Genomic DNA, 21,438 nt, shown 5'->3' on the forward strand with positions numbered 1-21,438 from the left:
AGAAGAAAGCTAGGAAGTAAAGGGTCAGAAAGGGTCTTCTGAAGGATTGTGTCAAACAAGACTGAGCCTTCAGAGGGAAGGTGAGGCTTAAGGCAGCCAGGGGACGGGAGCAAGACCTCCTGGCGTGTGTATTGTGGAGCATTTGCCTTTGCTTGTTCTCTCTGACCCGTCAGAGGTAGAAGGATCTGGAAGCCAACCCTGGCAGAGGACATGTGTGGGAAGGATTTCTCTCCTTCACCTTTACTTAATTGCCTGAGACAAAAATGAGAGATTTTTGTTTGTTTATTTATTTTCATTACATCCATTACTTATTTATCTGAGCATGTATGGCGCATGCTCACCCCCGTGCTGCCCGTGTCGCATTTTATGTGGGAGGAGCCGCACACCCACATTTGTAATGTGCATGTGCATATGTGTACCACGTACATGCCTGGTCAGAAGAGGGTTTCTGATTGACTGGGCCTGGAGTCACAGATGCTTGTGAGCCGCCATGAAGGTGCTGAGAATGGCGCCCATCCCTTCGCAGGTGAGCAGGCCTCTCCCCCAAGGAACCGTCTCTCTGGCTTCTGGTGTTTTATTTTGAAATGAACTTCCAGACTCGGGGCATGCAGTTGTTTTACTTCAGTAGCAGGAGATCACACACTGGGCTGAGTGCAGCCCCTTTCTGTTTCTGAGCAGGAACTCAGCCGTATTTGTCATCGACAGCTGTCTGTGGCTGTTGTCACATTGCTGTGGCAGGGTTGAGTGGTGACAGTGAGCAGGTGACCTTTACAGATTGGCAGGTTCCAACTTGTGTCCTGCATGCTTACCTCTTCCCTGCCTTCTGCTTCAGTCAGTGCAGTCCCCTGTGTCCTAGTTAGTTTCACTTGAATCTTGTTTTCAAATTGTTCTTTAAAACTTTGAACATGGAGACTTCAGTTCCCTGGAAAGTGGGTGGTATACCTACCACCCATCAGAGGCAGTCGCAGCCGCGTCGGGTTCTGTGGTATAGGCAGACTCACATCTTTATTCCTGTCCTCAACCACAGGAAGGCAGAGCACGGGCATTGTCACAGCTACTGAACTGTTTTTTGCTTGAGCGACAAATTCTGTAATAAAATTCATAAGAAACGCTAAGATGCACACCGGCTGGAACTCTGTGGTGGAGTGAGGGCCTAGCGTGTGAGGACCTAGGTGTGAGTCACAGCACGGCGAGAGAGTGGGGCTGGGGACAGTCACTCCACGGAGGTATACATCAGTAATGTCAGACCCCAGGAGACTGAGGCAGGAGGATCACAAATTTGAGTCTGTTTCAATGACATAGAATGTTTCAATGACATAGAAAGACTGTCTCAAAAAAGAAGTTAAAGTTGTTAGAGGCCAGTGATTAGGCAGAATTTAGGAATAGGATTTATCCCCAATAGAAGGCACTTAAAACCCATGATAGTAAACAAGTATTCCAGCAAGCCTGCCACTCTGCACCATAACAGCACACTCAGTCTGTCAAGTACAGGGAGAAGACCTACAACTGACTCTAAGCTACAGGAAGGACTCGTCGGTCGGCAGGCCTAACTTTGCAAAGCAGTAAACTGTGCGACGAATGTGAGAGAAGAGGCGTGTTTGTGTTATTTTGTTATGTTCTGTTGCTCTTTTCTGTGATAAAACCTAGATTTTCTATACACTTTAACCTGAAAGAAATTGTCCTTCCTTCCAGCCATGGTCTGAAAAAGTTCTTTAGTTGCCGTGGAATAGCGATTGCAGTTGAGTATTTCTGGAAGCTCGGCAACAGAAACATCACTGTGTTTGTCCCACAGTGGAGGACAAGACGGGATCCTAATATCACAGGTGAGGCCAATAATCTCTCCATGTTTCTGCTTAGGTATTTATTAATGCTTCAAATTTCAACACAGGGTGCTTTTTATCGAATCGTACATGTGGGCAACAATTTGAATGACAGAATTTTAAATTGGTTCTGTCTGGTAAAATAGAAATTGAAAACTCTGGTTATGCACACCCATGATGTCAGCGCTCAGAATATGGAGCAGGAAGGGCAGAAGTCAGTCAGGACGATCTGTGGGACTTTCAGGGGACCTGGTGCAGACACGCCTCAGCTGAAAGGAGTGCAGTGTAAGGAGTGGGTGAGGGCAGGCGGGGACCTAGCACAGGGCTGAGAGGCTGTCCTCTGCCTGCGGGGCTTCCGAGTATTTCAGTGCTGTTTTTAAGTGCTTGCTCGGGGCGTTAGAACCCTCGGATGTGTCCTCAGTAGTCCAGGGCTTGCTCTGAATTGTCTCTGTCTGCCATGTAGTACTCTGTGGTTAACCTCAGGACCCACACAAAAGGTTCCAATTTAATATAAATTGTGAAATATTCCAGAGAAACTTAAGGTTGTTTTTGTCTTAGGTGAAAAGGCTGTGCCGGGCACAGTAGTAGGGGCACCAAGAAAGGAAAGGTAAAACGGGGTGGGCACATTTTATAGATTTGTCTAGCGCAGAAACAGGAAGTGGAGCTTGGACTTGAGGGCGATGGCAGTTCCGGAGTGTTCCCAGCTTCCTTTATTTGGGAGAAGAGCCACAAGGAAAGGCAAATCCGCTCCTTTCTCTTCTAAGTGTCAGTGCTGACTTACACGCCCTGCAGCTTCCAGGCAGGGAGCCCTCCATTTTGGGCAGGGCAGGTGAGGTCACCGGCCACTGCTTTGGTAAGAAACGCAAACACCCCAATCTCATGCTTTAGCTCTCAGTCTCTCGCGCCTGTGACTGCTTTTCCTGTCAGAATTGGCCCTCCATTCTGTCACTAGTCAAGCCCGTGGAAACCAGCAAATCCGTGTACACACAGCTAAGAGAAAGAGGAAGCTGCAGCCAGGCTGGAGAGTGAGCAGCCTTTCTCGGCTGGGACAGTGGCAGTTCACTCTGCAGCCTCCTGTGTTCAGAGGCTCCTCCCCTCCCCCCCTCCCCACCACTTCGGGGGTCTCATTTCTCTTTTTATACTCTACTTACAGTATATACTTTTGAGAAAGTTCTTGGGGGCAGGATTAATTAAGTATGGGCTTCTGATTTAGCTGTCCTTTAGAGGCAGTTGAGTTTAACATTTTGTTAGCTTAAAATCTACCCAGTCAGTTCATTTGCTGGGCTTGCCTCAGTGTGAGTGAGTTTTCTTCTTTTGGTGAGTTAGTAAAGTTGAGTAAAGGGGAAAAAGGGTCTTTCTGCAAGTCCCCAAGTGACATCTTTGGGTTTGCATTCATTTATTTACACATCTGGGAAGATGGTCTTTGCTGAATACATATCAACTTCTTCCATGAACAGAACAGCACTTCTTAACCCAGCTCCAGGAGCTTGGAATATTATCTTTAACTCCTGCCCGGATGGTCTTTGGAGAAAGAATTGCTTCTCATGATGACAGGTATGAAGGGCTGTTTTTCTTCCCAAGGTGGGAGTGGGGTGGTAAGGAGCCAGCTACCTGTCTACCAAATAGGTCTGCACTCTGAAGGGACCTGCTTAATTTAGTTTCAAACTCATTGTCAAGACCTTTAAGTTACTCTGTAAGTTTAGGCTGGTGGTTTGTTTTGAGTTTGTTTATTTAGTAAAGCATGTCTGAGATGAGGAAAGGCAGGTATATGTAGTTGGTTGATTTTCTTTTTGGAGATTAGGTCTCACCATGCAGCCCTGGCCCAGATCTCACTCTGTAGATCAAAGAGCTAAGCAGATCTCTGTGTTTCAGGCCAGCCAGAGGTACATGGTGAAATCCCCACCCCCAAAGGAGGAGTTCTGATTCCAGCCTTCCCCGTGGTGTGTAGTTTACAACTCTGTCCTCGTGCTCCCGTGTCAGCAGTAACAAGCGTGGTGTCTGGGACCCTCAGGCTGTCTGTCCCTTCTTCTCTGTGTCATTCCTCCCAGCAAAGGCAGTACTTTGTTACCCAAGCTGGCGTATGGTTGAGTGGGACGAGGTGAGTTAGGACCACAGTAGACATTCACTTACCGACAGGAAAGAGACTGTGTTAGGTGGGGTGGGCCCAAGGTACCATCATAGAGCAGCGTGAAAAGAGGTAAGCAAGGGCTGGACAGGGTTAAGAGCAGCCCTGAGAATCTGTCCTGAAGGGCCCCCTCTGGACCCTGTGGCGGGCTCAGGAGCCCTGGAGTGCTCAGGCAGGAGGCCTTCAGGTCCTGACCACCACAGACCCAGGCCCAGACACAAGGCTTTTGCTTGACTTATGCAGCCCTCTGGGCATCAGAGAACACGGGTGTGTATCCCAGTGGATGTAAGAGAAGCCTTTCTATCTACTTTTATTGACATTTGAGCTGATGGCAGCATTGAAATTTATGTGCTTTAAAAGTAAACTGTAATGTTAATAAATAGGAAGTCAGCCAAGTATGGTTGTTCAGATCCATGATCTTAACACTTGAGAGGTAGAAGCAGAAGGCTTACAAATTCAAAGTCATCCTCAGCTACACAATGAGTTCTAAGCTAGCCTGGAATATATGAGACCCTGGGTGAGGGCAGATGGGGTGGGAGTGTAATAAAAATAACACATTTTCTAAGGTTCCTGAGATCTTAGCTACTGCTGGGTTTTCTGAGTCCCACTCAGAGATGACTAGGAAGGATGGTCATCGCACTTAGAAACTGCTAGGAAGGACGGTCATTCATGCCTTTGAGGCCAGTGATCTCTTTTGTTTCATTATCTTCGTTCTCATTCAAGAAGTGACATTTCCATCAACTCTGCAGGTTTCAGTTCTGTTCTGTTTTGTTAGATAGTTTCTCACTCTGTAGTCTTAGCTGTCCTCAGACTTCACAGATTAACTCTGTGCCTCAGTCTCACAAGTGCTGGGCTTAAAGGTGTGCATTACTATGCCTGGCTACTCACAAAGATTTTGAGAGGGTTTAAACAGGAATAATCAGCAATATGACACAATTCTTTATTATTTAATTCTAAATTTTTTCAGCACCAGTACATAAGGCCCTAGTTCTGTCATCTGCAGGTTACTTAAATTCAAAGCCAACCTAGGAGACTTAAGACCCTCTCTCTCAAACACAGGACTGGGAGTTGAGTGATAGAGAACTTATTGTCAGGTTCACAGGGATTCCCAGTTCTCCAGAATGACAGTCTTGGCTCAGCTCAAGCCTGACCATAGAAAGATTGCTGTGGAAGATAGAAAAGTTCCCTCCCACAGCATCCCTGCCTGTGGAGTAGTCTTCCTGCCAGCATGCAAGGCCTCAGTGTTTTTAAAATGCAAACCCGTTTCACCACCCAGTGCCCTTTCATAACCAAATGAGTCTGTCTGTATTTAGGCCAAACTGAAGGATGGTTCTGACTGATGTCTTCTTAAAGCAAAGCAGAAAATGGATTGCTTTTAAAATCTCACAGCTGACCATCAAGTAACTAACACTGTACTAAACTCAGGCAGTCAAGCAGCTGAAAGATGAGAGATTTCACAGGCTGTTACCTTTAACTTGCTCAAGCCTTCATGCATTCTTTCCACGGTTTATTGGAGGAACTTTTCTAGAAAATGTAGGAATCAAAGTTAAAATCATTTTTTATAGAATTATATTGCATAAAAAGTTGTTTTACGATCACACTAATAGTTCCAGAGATACTCATCATTTGAACATTTTCAGTTGGCAGGGGCCTGGCTGCCCAGCCTGGGTTCAGCTGGTGATTGTTTAAGCAGAGCGTCCCCTTTGGCGTCCCTAGCCCGGCTGCTCTGGCTGCCAGGCCTGCTCCTTGCTCATTTCAACCTCTTTTTACTGTAGGTTCCTGCTGCACTTAGCGGACAAGACTGGGGGTATAATTGTAACAAATGATAACTTCAGAGAGTTTGTGACTGAGTCAGTGTCCTGGAGAGAAATTATTACAAAAAGGTAATCTTTTCTTCTTTGCTTTGATCAGAAGTTTGTTGTTTGCATTTTGTGTAGCTTCTGCTTGCGGAGGTGGGTGGACCCAGTAAGGGTAAGGGTGGGCCTCCTAAGAGAGCCTGCAAGACTGGACCTCGTGCAGTACTGTGACTCAGCAAGAGTATAGGACACAAGCATTTTGCTGAGTGAAGGGGTCACCTAACTGAGGGTACAGGGGCAAGTCTTTCAAGTTGTAGTTTCAGTGTCTGGTGTTTTCCATGAGTTTAGCGTGCAGGCTTTCTTCTCGGGATACTTGGATGTGTTCAGTTGCTGAACCACTACAGAGCAGTGAACACCTAGTTCCACGGACACCTAGAGGTCCTGTGTGCTTGAGCAGCTGCTTTACACAAGAAGTAGGAGTGCCAGTCTGTGGTTCCAGGAATAAAACAGACATGCCCATATCTCAAATATGAACCCTGAAGTGAATGTACCCACATTCATTTCTCTTGGGGGTTCACAGTCGTCCCTTGTCTGATATTTCCTTATAGCCTGCTAAATCCTAACAGGATTTTTGAAAAATCTTGGCTTGGACTGATGAGCAGTGCCAAGCCTGAGGACCTGAGATGAGTGCCTGGAACCAGGTGGGGAGAGAGGTCCTTCTAACCGCCCCCTGTTTGCAGGGAGGGACACATGCATGCAGCCAGACATGGAAACATGTGACTTGAAACTTAACAAAAAGAGAAAGCTTGGTCAGGAACTCTGGGGTAAAAGCGAATTGCTATCTACATTTTGACTTCTGTGTTGCTACAAAGGCCTTGGTGCTAGGTGGAGGGGAGTTGGTCTCTGACCTGGTGGGCACTGATGATGAGGGAGCTGTTAAACTGCTGGGCACTGTTGTGTGTTACACATGAGTCTGCACACAAGGAGGCTTTAATTGCACTGGTCTCAAAACAACCATCAGAGAAGCCACTCAGAAACCAAGATGTGGACGACAGACTTCCACAGTAGGATTTTTTTTTACTCTTTTTATTCATTTCTTTGAGACAGGATCTCATATGTAGCCCTGGTGGGCTCTACCTTGCCTGCCTCTGCTTTGGCGTGCTGGCATTAAGAGCACATATCGCCACGCCCAGCTAATCTTTTACTTTTTATTTTGTACTAGAACCCATGGCCCCGGGTGTGCCACACAGAGCATTCCTGCAGAGCAGGCTCTGGTTCTAGCCTGTCCCTGATGAGTAATGGGTGCGTGGGTGCTCACCCTTGGGTTTCTCTTCCTAGGACCTTGTTTCCAGGGGTTCACTTAGGAACACATTTGTTTCCAGTTTCTCTTAAACTGAAATCTTTGTGGCACACCTGCTGAGCCCCAAGCAGACAGTCGTTAACAGTGTTTCCATCTGGTAGAAGATGCCTGGCTGGGACACAGCCAGCTGAGAAAAGCTGCTTGTGGGACTGTGTCCACTTCCAAAGTTACAGTGATTTCACTTGAGTGGGGTCAGCTAGCAGTCAGAACTCTTAGACTGACCATTGCCCCAGAAGGGGAGGCTACTTTAAGACATGTCCCATTTCCTACAGTAGTGGAGGTACTGTTTGTCAACACTGTGACCTTCTGTGTTGTAGACTGCTTCAGTACACATTCGTGGGGGACATATTTATGGTTCCTGATGATCCTCTGGGAAGAAACGGACCTCGGCTAGAAGAATTTCTTCGAAAGGAGGTCTTTCTTAGGTATTTCTTTGCATTCCCTTGTATGTCAAGGTTTATTATTTCAATCAAATGTTATGTTTCAGAGCAAGTACTGTCCTTGATAACTGGAAATGGCATTTTTTAAAGCCTTAATTAGATTAATGATATGAGACCAGTGTGGACACCAATCAAGCAATCTCTCCAAGGTTAATGTTCTGTATGAGCTTTTCAATTTTCTTTTGCCTGCCTGCCTGCTTTAGACCATTTCTGTGTCAGCAGGCTGAACTCAGACTCTGATCCTTCTGCTTCTGCCTCCTGAATGCTGCGGGCCAGGCCTGCCCTGTGAGGCTATTTAATTCTAAGAGAACACAAATATTCTTGAAGGTCTCTGAGCAGCACATTTTCAAGCTGGTGATAACTTCAGTCGGTGTTGTCTGATTGCTTTTGTGGGATGCTTTTCTACGAATTTTCTGGCGTTTGTTTTGAGTGGGCAGTGCTGATGTGAACTACTTGAGAGCCGACAGCTACAGTTTACCATCACTGAGTGGAAAAGCCTGTTTTGCATATTTGTCTGACACGGACTGACAAGTGAAGGTTATATATTTCTATGTTCAGAATTCTTAGGTAACCTTGTTACCCACAGCTTCCTTTCATGCTAACCAGTGGCAGATGGTTTCTCTGTTTTAAAGCCAAAATAACCTGTATTTCTGTGGACCCTCTAGCGGGCTTTTGCATAGGGTTGGTCTGGGTACCTAAAGGAGAAGGCATACTCTCTTCCAGCTTTCAAGGCTGCTAATCTGTCATTTGTGGGGGACCATCTATTAGAACTTGATGGTACACAGAGGTGGGTTGATTTTCATAGAGGGAGAAATAGTGGATGGTCTATAATGCAGACCAGCATACATCAAGTTTCCTAATCTGGTGATCAGTTCTCTCTGAGCCTTTTGGTTTTATCACAGTTAATCCCAGACAGGATCATCTGCCCACACTGAGGAAATGACATGCCTGCCATGTCCTTGCACCCTTCCCTCTCTACCACATGTCTTATATTGGAAATCTTCATTGCATTTTAGGCCTCACGACCTGTGTTGAGGCTGTGTGGGGTCCCTTACTGAGCCAAGGCCCAGGTCAAACCAGAGGTGGTTTGTTGGCTACCTGTTCCACTCCCGCAGTAGCCTAGTGACAGGTTCGGCCCTTCTGGTCATTTTCCATCCCATGTAGTATCATTTTCAAAGTACTTGGTGGCCAGTTGCTATCATTCCTTCGTGACAGCATGCCATTAAGGTTAATGTAGCTTTTGTAGGCTGTTGGGCTTCTAAAATTGACAGTACTGTTTCTCCTACATCTCAGCGGCAGCTAGAATTGGTGGGAGCTGTTGAGCAGGACAGATGTCCCCTGTGTGCACATATAATACCATGTGCATCAAGAGCTCTCGTGCCCTTTCTAGACCTCATTGAAGACAGGAAGTCCATGAGCCTGTTGGAGTTGCCTCTATGCCCAGGGAGAGATGCCTCTCCTCAATTCTGTAAGTTGACCCTGTATAGAAGAGTAGGAACCTTAGAGAACCAACCAGTGTGGCCAGCCCTAAGACAAAAGACTGGTGAGGTGCTGTCAAACCCAGGGATGTTCGCTCTCCTTGGGTCTGGAAGTAGTACCAGGTGCCTTATAGGCCACTCTTAGGGGCTGGTTTCACCACCCCATGGCTTTCTCCTCAGGCCTTCGGTGTTAGCCATAGGTGCTTTGAAAGGATTCCTTACTGTCCTCTCACTTCATCCATAGAGACATGCAGCCGCTACTCAATGCCCTGCCAAATGTGGGCACGTTTGACCCTGGCTTCCGGAGTCCCAACAACCAGGGAGCCAATAGTAGCCACCAGCCTCCACCCCGGATCCAGGCCTCTTCAAGCCCTTGGCTTCCCCAGCAGCCCCACTTCACACCCCTGGCCACCCTTCCCAATATGCAGCAGAACCTTCCCATGCCGGCACAGAGGTCTTCTGCAGAGACCAGCGAGCTGAGGGAGGCACTGCTGAAGATCTTCCCCGACTCTGAGCAAAAACTGAAGATTGACCAGATCCTGGTAGCTCATCCGTACATGAAAGACCTGAATGCCCTGTCTGCCCTGGTGTTGGACTGACGGCTCTAGCCCACTGATGATGGGGAAACGAGGGAGCTGCCAACTGTGGGAAGTACCGTCATGTGAAGACTCCTTCCCAGAAAACATTGCTGTGTTGTATAGAAAAAGGAGGAAGATGTTTTATGTATACAAAAATCTGGGTTTTCAAAGCCAGCTTTTTTCTATATATAAATTATGCTGCTATTACAGATTTAACATTTTCTGTAAAAGGAAAGTACATTTTCTGCCTGTTCAGAACTGTTTAATAGCAGTTACTCTTGAGTGTATTTACAATTTTATGTTTTTTAAACTATTTTCCTTAAAGCTGAAGAAAAATTGACAAATAAATATGGTTAGCCTTTCTAAATAAAGTTTTACAAAAATATAAGAAAAAAAGGAGTTGCTTCCTTAAGGAAAGCAAGACTTCTTAAAGTCTATTTTCTTGAGGTAATCTGTCCTATCCATTGAACAGGGCGTGCACTCCCTGCCTTCATCCCTAGAGTTGGCCTGCTCTGCTCGCATGGGGCCTTCTCAGCCAGCCATTGTGAGAGAGGCGAAGCCACGAGATGGCACCTGATGCCTGGGCTGTCACCAGTGGCCAAAGTCAGACTCTGAAGAGCAGGTGGGAAGTCTTAAATGCCATGTGACCCCACACTCCTTCCCTCCGCTGGACAGAGAAGGAAACTGAGTCCCAACGTACTCCCTGCCTGGCTCTGTAGTGCACTCACCAGCCATGGCCCCCATGCTCCCAACCTGGCTCCACAGCTACCTTAGCCTCAGAAGGCAAGGTAGGCACTGAAGCCTCTGGTGAGGAGACCCCCATGTGGAGTTTGTACAGCTTTGCCAAAAAGTTTTCTATTCTCAAGGATGACCCAAGCCAATAAATAGCATTAGTAGTTTCAGAAGGGGCATCAAAGCCTCTGTATTTCCCTTCTTCTGTCTTCTTAGAGGTTTCTTAGCAGCTCTCCCTGAGTCTTTCAGAACCAGTTATCTCAGTATTGTCTCTTTTCAGTGTAGCCTGAAGTCTGTATCTGTGGAACTCTTCCTGGTCATTCTCAGCGTCTTGAGTCTCACGTGGACCTTCAAAGGGCTTTGCAATTGCCATCCATGCTGTCTCCAGGCCCTTGTGGTTAAACTCACTGCCCTGTGGATTGTCTTTCTCCCGGTCCCACAAGTAACCGAGGACTTGGTGCTGCTGGTTTGTTATCCGTGGTGCAGGGATTGTGTAGATCACAGAATGCTGCCACCATGCTGCATCTTGATTCATTTGATCCCTGCATCCCTCAGGAGATGAATACAGAGCCTTCTAGGCTTCTTGCCAGCTCCCCAAGTTGACCCATCACAGCCCCCGACCCTGTGCCTCATCAGCTTGGGAGCACAGCAAAGGTGTCTCCAGGGCTTCCTGGTCTGGTCAATCCCAGTCCAGCGTTGCTGGAAACGGGGCACCAGGATGTTCCATTGTTGCTTCATCCCGATGCTGACAGGGAGGAGCTCAGGCTTTGTAAGGCCCTGCAGTCAGCCTGATCTTTGAGTTGTGTGTGCCTCTGTGTTCATAGCATTGTTTCTGAGAGATACCTGCCCATTTCCCCTCGTTCCACATGGGAGGGAAGAAAAGCCGGAGGGAACCAAAAGGCATTAATTACTTTGTAGATTGTAATGTGAAATATAATTCTAGATTCTTTGTGAAATCTGTCACATTTTTAGGTGTAACATTTAAAGCCCAGTTATCTAGCCACTGAAGAAAGCTCACACTTGCTTCTTTGCCTCGTCTGAAGTTCTGTTGCTGCTAGGTGCTTGTAGATGCTTGACCTCCATCCCTCCAGTGCCTCCTCAGTGAACTTGGGAGTGTCTCGGAATTCCTCCCAGTGTGGAGTGCCTCTGCCCCCCTGTGTGTATCCTGACATTTGGGTGATGTGGCCAGCGCAGCTAAGACACCTTTGGTCATTGGACACGATGTCTGATGGACTGTGTGTGTGTGTGTGTGTGTGTGTGTGTGTGTGTGTGTGTGTGTGTTTTGCCACAGCTGTCCTGGTCCAATGCGGTTGGCAGGCTCAGCTGTATTGCTAGGACTTGCTGAACATGTAAGGCATGGAAGAGTACTCTCCTTGCCAGTCCCAAGTACCTAGTCCTCCCCCAGGGAGGAGCATCCGCTGCAGCTCCTCTGCACTAGGCTCACCCAGGCCCTTGCCTGCCTCCCACACCTCTCCAGTGATGTCCCTTCTCAGCATTCTGAGCCACCTCAGCTGGGTCTATCAGTTGCTCTGTCCGCTCGCATTGTTATTTGGTACCTCTGACCCCTTTAGTTAAAACGCCCTGCATCCTGTTGCTAGTGCTTCTCTCTGGCTTCCCCGCTTTCCCATTCCCCGTTCAGGAACTTGGCTTCTGCCCACCACATGGAAATAGCTTGGGAAATCACTGGTCGCTCTTTTACCATTATTGGAGTAGCTACAGATGGCGAAGCCATTGGCCTTTAACTGTCTTTGGCTTCCTTCTTGAAGCCCTCCTTTCCTTCCTTCTCCTTCATGGCCTACCCTTAATACAGCTTCTCAGCAGGTGGTTCACAGACTGAGCCACCCTTGCTAAAAGGCAGGCTGCTGTCAGTCTGTCACCACCCCAGGGTGGACTCTGCTCTAGAGAAAAGCCTGGCAGCTTGTCGCTGCCACATGCCCTGAGCGGCTGTGGTAAGTGGTCAGGAACTGGACTTCCTGAGGAGTCACCAGTCTCCTAACTATGCTCCACTCTGTGACACCAGTCCTCTCACTAGCCCTGTGGGATCTTGGCTCCCAGAACCTCAGCCTGCATCCTGCTATCTCTTACCTAACCCTGAGGTACCTTATATCCTTCCTGACCCTTGGCTTGCTACTGCCCACTACCTGTTCCCACAATCCTCCGTGACACTGGCCCCTCATTGGCTACCTTACAGCTCTTTCCTCTCCCTAATTCCGGGGGTCTCCAAGTTCATCCAGAGGACCATTTTGCATCATCCTCTTCCTCTGTGATCTGTAACTGTGACCAGAGCATCAAGTTCCTATCCTCTGAGCCTTGTGTCCGCGGCTGCTGCCCCGTGGCTGCACTTGACTGTCTACTTTCTATCTCTTGCCATGATCCTCTAGCTACCCAGGTCTGGGTTCCCCATGGACCCTGTTCATGTTTATTCTCATCATAGAAATGCCCTTCTGCCCTGCAGCCTGCCTCCGCAAAGGTCTAGCCCTGAGTTCTCTTCTGTGTTCTGAGCAGAAGCAGCCCTATGCTATTCTGTGGCCCCACGGCAAATTGGTGTCTTGCTTCTGGCTCTTACCACTCTGGCAGGTGTAGCTGCAGCCAACTGTGTACTGTGTTGCCTCCCTCTAGACTGTGAGCTCCTCGTGGGCAGGGACCATATGGTCGCTCTGTATCTCTTGTGGCACCTAACAGTCAGTGCCTTGCACTTGGTAGGTGCTCAATAAATGTCTGTTCAAGTGAGCTGGAGGGTGGTGCTTTCTTGATTGCGGCTTTGACAGCAGGTCCCTGGAGGATCTGTGGTGATCGTGTTCAGAGACAGGACCCACCTCTGTTAGGTTTGGGAGTGGGTTCAATTGCCTGGTTCAATCTGTCCCCCTTTGGAGGTGGGGGTGGGTGGACTTCAGCACATACCATCCTGGGCAAAGTTCCCTAGACCTGCCTGGAATCCTGACCAGATGGAACCATCCGAAGCAGACAGTTGGCCCAAGCCCTCCTCCTTGGGGATTTTCACCATTGTCAGTTGGAGTCATGGAGGACCCACTCACAGCAGCCATTAGCACCGTTTTCTACCCTGGGGAAGAAGCATGATCAAGAGACTCCTGGCCCTGATTTCTCAACTCCCCTTGTCAAGGAAGCACTTTATCAGATGTCACCAGGCCCAGGATTCTCTTAAGTGTCTCCTGTTGCTGAAGCAGTTTCATTTGGAATTAATCCCTTGAAATCAAGTGTCTACTTCTAGTGAAGCCCCTCTCTGTTCTTAGCAAAGCATGGGAGACATCCAGCTTAATATTTAGGGAGGTCCCAAAGATTTGTGGAAGCAGCACATTAGGAGTGTGCCAACATGCAGCTCTGTGTGTCTTACTTAAGAGAACCCCGCCCCCACCAAGTTCCCTAGTGCCCCTCCCATCCTCTTCCTTCTCATGTTAGGAGACTTCCTCCACTGCCCTATGTGGGGGCATATACTCAGCATTGTTGCTGTGGGAGGAGGCCAGGAGCACATTATTTCATTGGGTTGAGTTGGGTTAGTGGTTGGTGCTTGGGTTGGGTTGGGTTAGGTTGAGTTGAGTTAGGTTGAATTGGGTAAGGTTGGGTTAGGGGTTGGGTTGGATTGGGTTAGGGGTTGGGTTGGGTTAGGTTGCGTTAGCGGTTTGTGGTAGGGTTGGGTTGGGTTGGGTTGGGTTGGGTTGGGTTAGGGGTTGGGTTGGGTTGGGTTGGGTTGGGTTGGAGGTTGGGTTGGGTTGGGTTGAGTAGGGTTGTATCCCCAAACACATGATCCTCTTGCCTCTGTGTCAGCCTCCTAAGCACTGGGATTACAGGTGAGTGCCACTATGCCCAGCAGGTTTTAGTTGGTTGGTTTTTAGACACTCTCAGTCTACAGTCCAGGCTAGCCTTGAATTCATGGTAGTCCTCCTACCTCAGCCCTCCCTGGGGTTACAGGTAAGGGCTACCATGCTTTGCTGGTCTTATAAACTAAAAGCAGTTCAGGTTTCTATTCTCTAGACACCTGATGCGGCCAAGGCCAGGGCTGACTTCTCAGGAAAGCTAAGCCAGAGTCCTACAGCCAGTGCCAGAGATGTGGCCCAGGGGCTAGAATTGCCACTCCTGCTTCCTGTTTGGTGGGTTTTGCTGCAAATCACTGAACTCTACACTGAAGCCAGCAGCTTCTAGGATTTTGCTTGCCATCTCTCTCTAGGTCTCCAGCTAGCCCTGCTCATCCACAGTCTGGTTTCAGCAAAGGGAATCAGGCCTGCACTGGTCTGCCACTCCTCTGGCTCCAGGATCAGTCTCAAGTTGCAGTAACCTAAACAGGTGGCAGGAAGAAGAGTCCTCCTGAGTGGCCTACAGGGCTATAGCAACAGGTCACTTTACATGTTCTCTGAGCCTCTTCTACTCAAAAGAAACCACAGAGACAGTGTTGGAGGAAAGGAACAAGGCAGTTAGAATGGCCCTGTTGTCAATGTGTGGGTCCTGGTCTGACACGCCTAGTGCTGTGTGACCTTGAGAAAGTTCCTCGGCTTCTCAAGTCTCTGAAGGCCTGATGACATGGGTACTGTCCCCACAGATCCCAGCATGCCCTCAGAGCTGAACATTGCCCTACTGGAGTGTCGCTGCAAGCTCTAGCAGCTACACATGCCTGAAATCCTGGCCCTTGGGCAGCTGGGACAGGGGTTGCCGCAAGTCTGAGGCCAGGTTGGAATGTAAAGTGAGATTCTGTCAGAAGAGGTGGGAGAAGGGGGCAACACTGCGTGGGGATTACGTGTCAAGCCTTGAAGCTGGCTCAACCCCTGCTGTGGCTGGCTGCCACTGACCGCCCTTCCTGATTCCTGTCTCCACTGCTGTGTCCTCATGTCCTGGAAGAAACAACTAATCACATCTAGGGCAATGCGTGAAGAAAGAGAAACAAGGGAAAGGTACGGTTGGATCTCTTCACTAAACTCATTCGTTACCTTGGTAGCCATCGCTCACAGGGTATGGAGCCCCAGCTGGCTCTGGATGTCCACAAGCACCAGCAATCCAGTAAGGCAGGCCTTGAACTCTGGTGGTTTGAATGGGTTTGGCCATCACAGACTCATGGATTTGAATGCTTGGTCCATAGGAAGTGGCATTATTAGGAGATGCAGTTTTCTGGAGAGTGGGTCTCTGTGGGTGCTCAGGCTCCACCTTCAGATCGAGATGTAGAATATTCACGCTCCTTTTCCAGCACCATGTCTGCCTGTGTGCCACCATGCTCTTTGCTATGGGGATAATGGACTGAACCTCTGAAACTGTAAGCCAACCCCAACAAAATGTTTTCCTTTATAAGAGTTGCTGTGGTCATGGTGTCTCTTCACCGCAATGGAAACCCTAACTAAGACAAAGGTGCTGGAGAAGGAGTTGAGAGTGCTACATCTTGATCGGAAGGCATCCAGAAGGAGGCTGCCTTCTGCAGGCAGCCAGGAGTAGAGTGGAATTCCACACTGGGCAGAACTTGAACATAGACACTTCAAAGCCCACCCACACAGTGACGCTCTTCCTCCAACAAGGTGACACCTCCTAATAGTGCCACTTCCCATGGACCAAGCATTTAAACACATGAGTCTATGGGGGCCAAACCTATTTAAGCCACCACAGAGTTCAAACCCCATTTGTTCTGTCTTCCCAGAAGATGGTGGTACTTGAACTCTAAGTGCTTTTCATTGTCTGACACTTTCAGGACCCCCAAGACTAGAATCAGCCAGAGCCCCTTCTCGGTGGACAGTGGAGACTGATGCTACACTCCTTGTATCTTACCCAGAGCCCTGGCTCAGGACACGGGCGTGCTGATGGGGAGGCCCTGGACTGCCATAGAAATGGCCCTGGCTCAGATGCCTGTTTAGCTCCAATCCTGACTCAGACTTGCACCTGCTTGCTACCCTAGTATCCTTATCCTGAAGTACCCCAGTAGCCATAGCAGCCCCATGTCCCTGTCACAGACAACCAAAGCAATCAGCATCATGGATTCAGGGCCAGAGGGCAAGCTCCAACCTCTAGTGACAGTTCCACAGTTTTGGTATCTTTAAAAAGCACAAAAGATAAGAATATATTTTCATTTTATTTTATTTTTTTAAGATTTATTTATTTTTATTATTTATTATATGTAAATACACTGTAGTTGTCTTCAGATACTCCAGAAGAACAGTCAGATCTCATTAGGGATGGTTGTGAGCCACCATGTGGTTGCTGGGATTTGAACTCAGGACCTCTGGAAGAGCAGTCTGTGCTCTTAACCGCTGAGCCATCTCTCCACCCCCCCCCCCTTTTTTTTATTTTTATTTATTATATGTAAGTACACTGTAGCTGTCTTCAGATGCCAGAAGAGGGAGTCAGATCTCTTTAGGGATGGTTGTGAACCACCATGTGGATGCTGGGATTTGAACTCATGACCTTTGGAAGAGCAGTCAGTGCTCCTACCCGCTGAGCCATCTCTCCAGCCCCAAGAATATGTTTTCATTTTAAACCCAGGCGTGGGGACATGGGGCTGCTTCAGACTGCCCATTGCAGCTCTGATTGGCCTTGTGCTCTAGCAGAGGTGTGGGCTTGTCAGCTGCAGATAGTTTCTGTGGTTGTGTGATGTCAGGAATTCTGGGAACTTTTCAGAGACTCTAGGGCCCTAGAGGTGGGGCAAGTGATTGTTGGTTGGTTGTGGTTTGATAGTAGTCAAGCTCAACGAAGAAACAAAAGGAAAGAAATTAGATTCTGAGATCTCTCTGCCCCACCCCAGCTATCTAGTGATAAGAGGGTGAAACCAGGACTGGGGTGGTTTAAAGGGTGGGAAAGAGAAGAACCCACAAGTAGCAAAGGCTGACTACACCAACCCAGATGGCAGTGAGGCATTCGACTTCCCGCACAGCTGAGAATCCCAGGCTTCCTGTCTGGTCTCAGGAGTCCTCCCCATGCCCAGTCAGCACTGCCCACCATCTCATGGTGACCCTGTTCTGCTACAGCCAGAATTGTAGTATTAGCAGAAATAGTTTTCAGTGCAGATGAGAGGCGGGACAGCAGAACTGAGAACTGCACCCCAGTCTGCACTCTGCAAGAGCAGCAGCATTTCTACCCACCACATGGCTGAGAAGCCACAGCCAGGAGTCCTTCCATCATTCTATAATGTCAGCAACTTTCCACGCACACCTAAGCCCAAACGTCCACGGGGTACATCCAAGGAAAGGGGTCTAGGCAAGGAAAGTGTGGGTGGAGTATGTGGAAAGGAACAGGCTAGGTAAGGCAGACCCTGCCTATGGGATCCGTCCTGGCAAGCGAATGGACATCAAGGGAAGGCTCAAAGAGCTCAGAAGCTCCAAGGCTGGAAAGATGGGGAAGAAGACATGGCTATGGCTTGCTTTTCTTCTTCAGGTAGAGGCCTGTGGGCTCCAAGTCAGTGCGCTCCAAGCTCTGCTCTTTGGAAAGCCCTTCCTGATCCTGTGTTCTGCACCTCAAAGACGCCCGATGTAGAACTAAGAGGATGGCCTCAGTTTCCAGCCAAGCCACCTCCACTGCAGTGGCTGTTGAGGGCTAGTGCAGGGTTAACTTCTCCAACGTGCACTGCTGAGTCCCAGGAATGTATTCTCAGTGGCTTGGCTTGTCAGTAGTATGTGGTGGCCCAAGGGTGCCTTGGACCAAATAACAGGGATATCAGGAGAGATGGGTTATCACCCCTGCAGGGAGCCATCGCCAGTTTCCATGTGGGCATTGCATGGTTAATCCAGATGAAGCTATTCCTCAATAGTAGGAAGAATGTGTGACTCCTGTTTGTGAGAGGCCTGAAGTGAAGCCAGGCTAGAGCAGCTGCCTGCTGGATAGCACAAGGGCTGTGCCCGCCTAACAATTGGGCATCTGTCTACCTAACTACCTACCTACCTAACTACCTACTGTACACTCACAGAGCAAATTAATTTTGGGGTTAGGGGCAGGGTAAAGATTGACTACTAATCATGGCATAGGATACTCTTAAAGAGTACCCTAATCACTCTGTATACTTGGTCAGCCTGCTTTGCAAGAAGGAAGGAAGGAAGGAAGGAAGGAAGGAAGGAAGGAAGGAAGGAAGGAAGGAAGGAAGGAAGGAAGGAAGGAAGGAAGGAAGGAAAGAAAGAAGGAAAGAAGGAAAGAAGGAAAGAAGGAAAGAAGGAAAGAAGGAAAGAAGGAAGGGACAGACAAAGAGAGAGAGAAAAAGAAGGGAGAGAGAGAGAGGGAGAGAGAGGAAGAAGAAGAAGAGGGAGGAAGGCAAGATAAAACAAAAATCCACTGTCATTTTATCTCCCAAAGCCCAAATATCACTGTGGGCAAGTTCCTTTCTCTTTGCTAAACTGTGGACACAGAGGTGTCACAGTTTAGCAAAGAAAGAAAACACAGTTTAGCACAGAGAAAGAAAACAGGTCATAATCACATGACTTGCCAAATTATCAAAAAGCACCATTCTACATCAGTGGCACCCAGAGGAAAAGACTGTGTCAGTGCCAGAGTTCCCTTCACCACTCAGTCCTCGCTTCTGCCATGATACTCACAGCCTGGACTTTTAATAGGCTTTAAAAAGGCTCTTCTGAAGCCAGGTGGTGGAGGTGCAAGCCTTTGATCCCAGCACTCTGGAAGCAGAGGCAGGCAGATCTCAGTGAGTTTGAGGCCTGTCTGGTCTACAGAGTGAGGTCTAGGACAACCAATGTCTACACAGAGCAACCCAGTCTCAAAAAAAAAAAATCAAAAATAAAGAAAAACTGCCCTGTCCAGCTCCTTCCTGCACAGGGCTGACCAGGATGCTAAAATGGGAATCAGGCAGAATAATCACTCAAGGCAGATCTCCTGGGCAGAACTCTGTGGCAAAGTAGGACTTACCTTCCCCAGGGCCTGGACTTTTCTCATCTGGGCAGCCCCAAAAGGGACCTCCTAAGAGCCCATCTACAGAAAAGCAACACCATAGCTTCCTAAGAAAAGGTACATTGTCTGAGAGGTTAGAGCCTTGTGCCATCAGGTAGACCAGAGTGTGAAACAAAAGAAGGCTGTATTGTGCCTGTGGTGCACACCCCACCCCACCCACACAAGCACACATACGTATAGCACTTCACATTTTTAACTTGGAACCTTAAAGATTCGTGTTCAGCAAGCCTACACTCCAGGTCCTTTTACAGTGGCCTCTCCAAGCCCCAGCCAGCAAACTTGCTCTTCCTCTGTCCTCCCAAACTCTGTAATTGCCACCATCTGTCCAGAGCAGACCTTCCAGAGCCCAGAAGTGCCTGCTGTTCACTGAAGAATGACTCGGTCACCAAGAGCAGAAGTGCCTGCCTGTCAGCTACAAGACATCTCCTCTTTGGTCAAGGACACCCAATACTGGCCCCAGCTCAGCTCTGGATTCCTTTGGGATCATTCTTTTCCTGTGTGTGTTAGTACCTCAGAATGTGACACATATGTGAGTGACCTGACTGCTGCTGGACTGGGTGGCTGTGGGCCCTTTGCTTCAGCGGTGGGTTTTGACAACATTCAGTGCACAGGGGTAGGCACAGGGACAGGACAGGCACAGGGGCACAGACAGGGACACATGACTGAGTGCAGCGCACAAGGCCTGTTCTTTTGGGCAGTGACTTTGGCCACCCCCTTGGCCAGTACCTCTCTGCCTTCTGATGGCAGCAAGCAGCTGATAGATATACAATGTGTCTGTGCTAACCTTGGTTGCAGGCTGCTGGAGCAGATGCTTTCTCAACCTGCCTGAGGACAGAGCAGACGTCTATGGAGGCCCCAGAGCCAGGCCCAGCACCAAGTGGACTGTGGTTTATTTTTCAGATGCTTGGCCATTTAAGAAGCTAGTCCAGAGACCAGTGGTAGTTCCCATCCTGTCAGGGCCTCACAGAACCCTGGGCAAGGGATAAGAGAAAGGAGCCATCTGTGAAAGCTTCTGCTGTCTAGCCTGATTGGTAGAATCTCTTCTTGCCCAGAGCAGAGGAGGCCAATAGAAGGAATAAACCCGGGAATCTATACAGAACAGAATTAATCCACATCTGCCCTTGACCCAGCTGTTCTATTCCTTGATGAAAAAAAGCTAAGAGAAAGAAAACATGTAGAAGAATGTTTTTTTTAATAAGAAGGTTTTTTTTTTATTTATTGAAAAGGGAAGTAAAAACACTATGATAAACTTAAAGATTTGCATGGAAAATATTTTAAACATGTTAAAATTGACAATTTTCATGGAAAATTAAAGAGTAAAGTAAAACATTGCTAAAATAATTGAAATATCGGATAGAAACATTTTATGATAGAATTGAAGATTTACTTGGAAAATATTTCTGATAGAAGAATGTTCTTAACAGCCAAAGCAACTCGTGCTCCCAGCAGCTTGGCAAAGGGTTAAACTAACTCTGGATCACGCACAATGGAGGCCGAAGCAGGAGAATCTTGAGTTGGGGGCCAGCCTGGGCTACAGGGTGAGCCCCTGTCTGAAACCAGCCACCCTCACAAAGAAACAACCAAGGAAGACTTACATTCTCTGGCTTCAAATTGGTCTAAAACCAATCATCAGGGCTCACCTTAGTTAACAGACAGACAAGGCTGTGGAGGAGAAATGGGTGTACATTTTTCTTGTTAATAGTTTTTGTTTTGTTTTGTTTTGTTTTTTCAGAGTGCTCAGACTGGTCAGTGGAAGAAAGATTATTTTCAGCATGTGGTGTGCCCCCATGGCAGGAAGCTATAAATGGCAGGCGACCTGATGGCTCGCACCCTGAGTGTGAGTGGGTCTTGTGGTAGGGATATCACTCCCAAGGGCACATTACATCATGCCCTCAGCAGCTGCCGCAGACTCCCTTTGCTGGCCGATAACGAAGCTGGTGTATGTGGGAAGCTCATGAAAGAAGGATCTGTCAGGAGTCTGTAGGAGTGCAGGGTGGCTTGTGACCAGCTGGGCCCTTGCACTTACCACTACAGGGAAGTGGATTTTTTGTTGGTGTCTTAGAGTTTTATTGTTGTGAAGATGACCATGGCAACTCTTATAAAGGAAAACATTTAATTTAGGCTGTGCTGTTGTTCAAGTTCCACTTCCCTGTGATTGTCGAAGGTCACCACTGATGGAGCTTGTTGGGGGAAGCAAGGCAGGAATGGCTGGGAGTGAATTAGACCTCCGACAGT

The 21,438-nt window shown here is 48.2% G+C and overlaps 1 protein-coding gene across 2 annotated transcripts in view; it reads left to right on the top strand.

The window, feature by feature from the left end:
* Window positions 1-13,059, top strand: part of N4bp1 (NEDD4 binding protein 1) — a 47,300-nt gene extending 34,241 nt beyond the window's left edge. For both annotated transcript variants that reach the window (XM_052166167.1, XM_052166168.1), the window contains 5 exons: window positions 1,693-1,823; window positions 3,278-3,374; window positions 5,721-5,828; window positions 7,419-7,526; window positions 9,264-13,059. In XM_052166167.1, the coding sequence (XP_052022127.1) occupies window positions 1,693-1,823; window positions 3,278-3,374; window positions 5,721-5,828; window positions 7,419-7,526; window positions 9,264-9,618 (799 nt within the window). In that variant the 3' untranslated portion in view covers window positions 9,619-13,059. The remainder of the gene's footprint in view (window positions 1-1,692; window positions 1,824-3,277; window positions 3,375-5,720; window positions 5,829-7,418; window positions 7,527-9,263) is intronic.
* Window positions 13,060-21,438: the final 8,379 nt, after the last annotated feature.

The sequence above is a fragment of the Apodemus sylvaticus genome, chromosome 21, assembly GCF_947179515.1.
Source record: "Apodemus sylvaticus chromosome 21, mApoSyl1.1, whole genome shotgun sequence".
In the NCBI taxonomy this organism is placed as follows: domain Eukaryota; kingdom Metazoa; phylum Chordata; class Mammalia; order Rodentia; family Muridae; genus Apodemus; species Apodemus sylvaticus.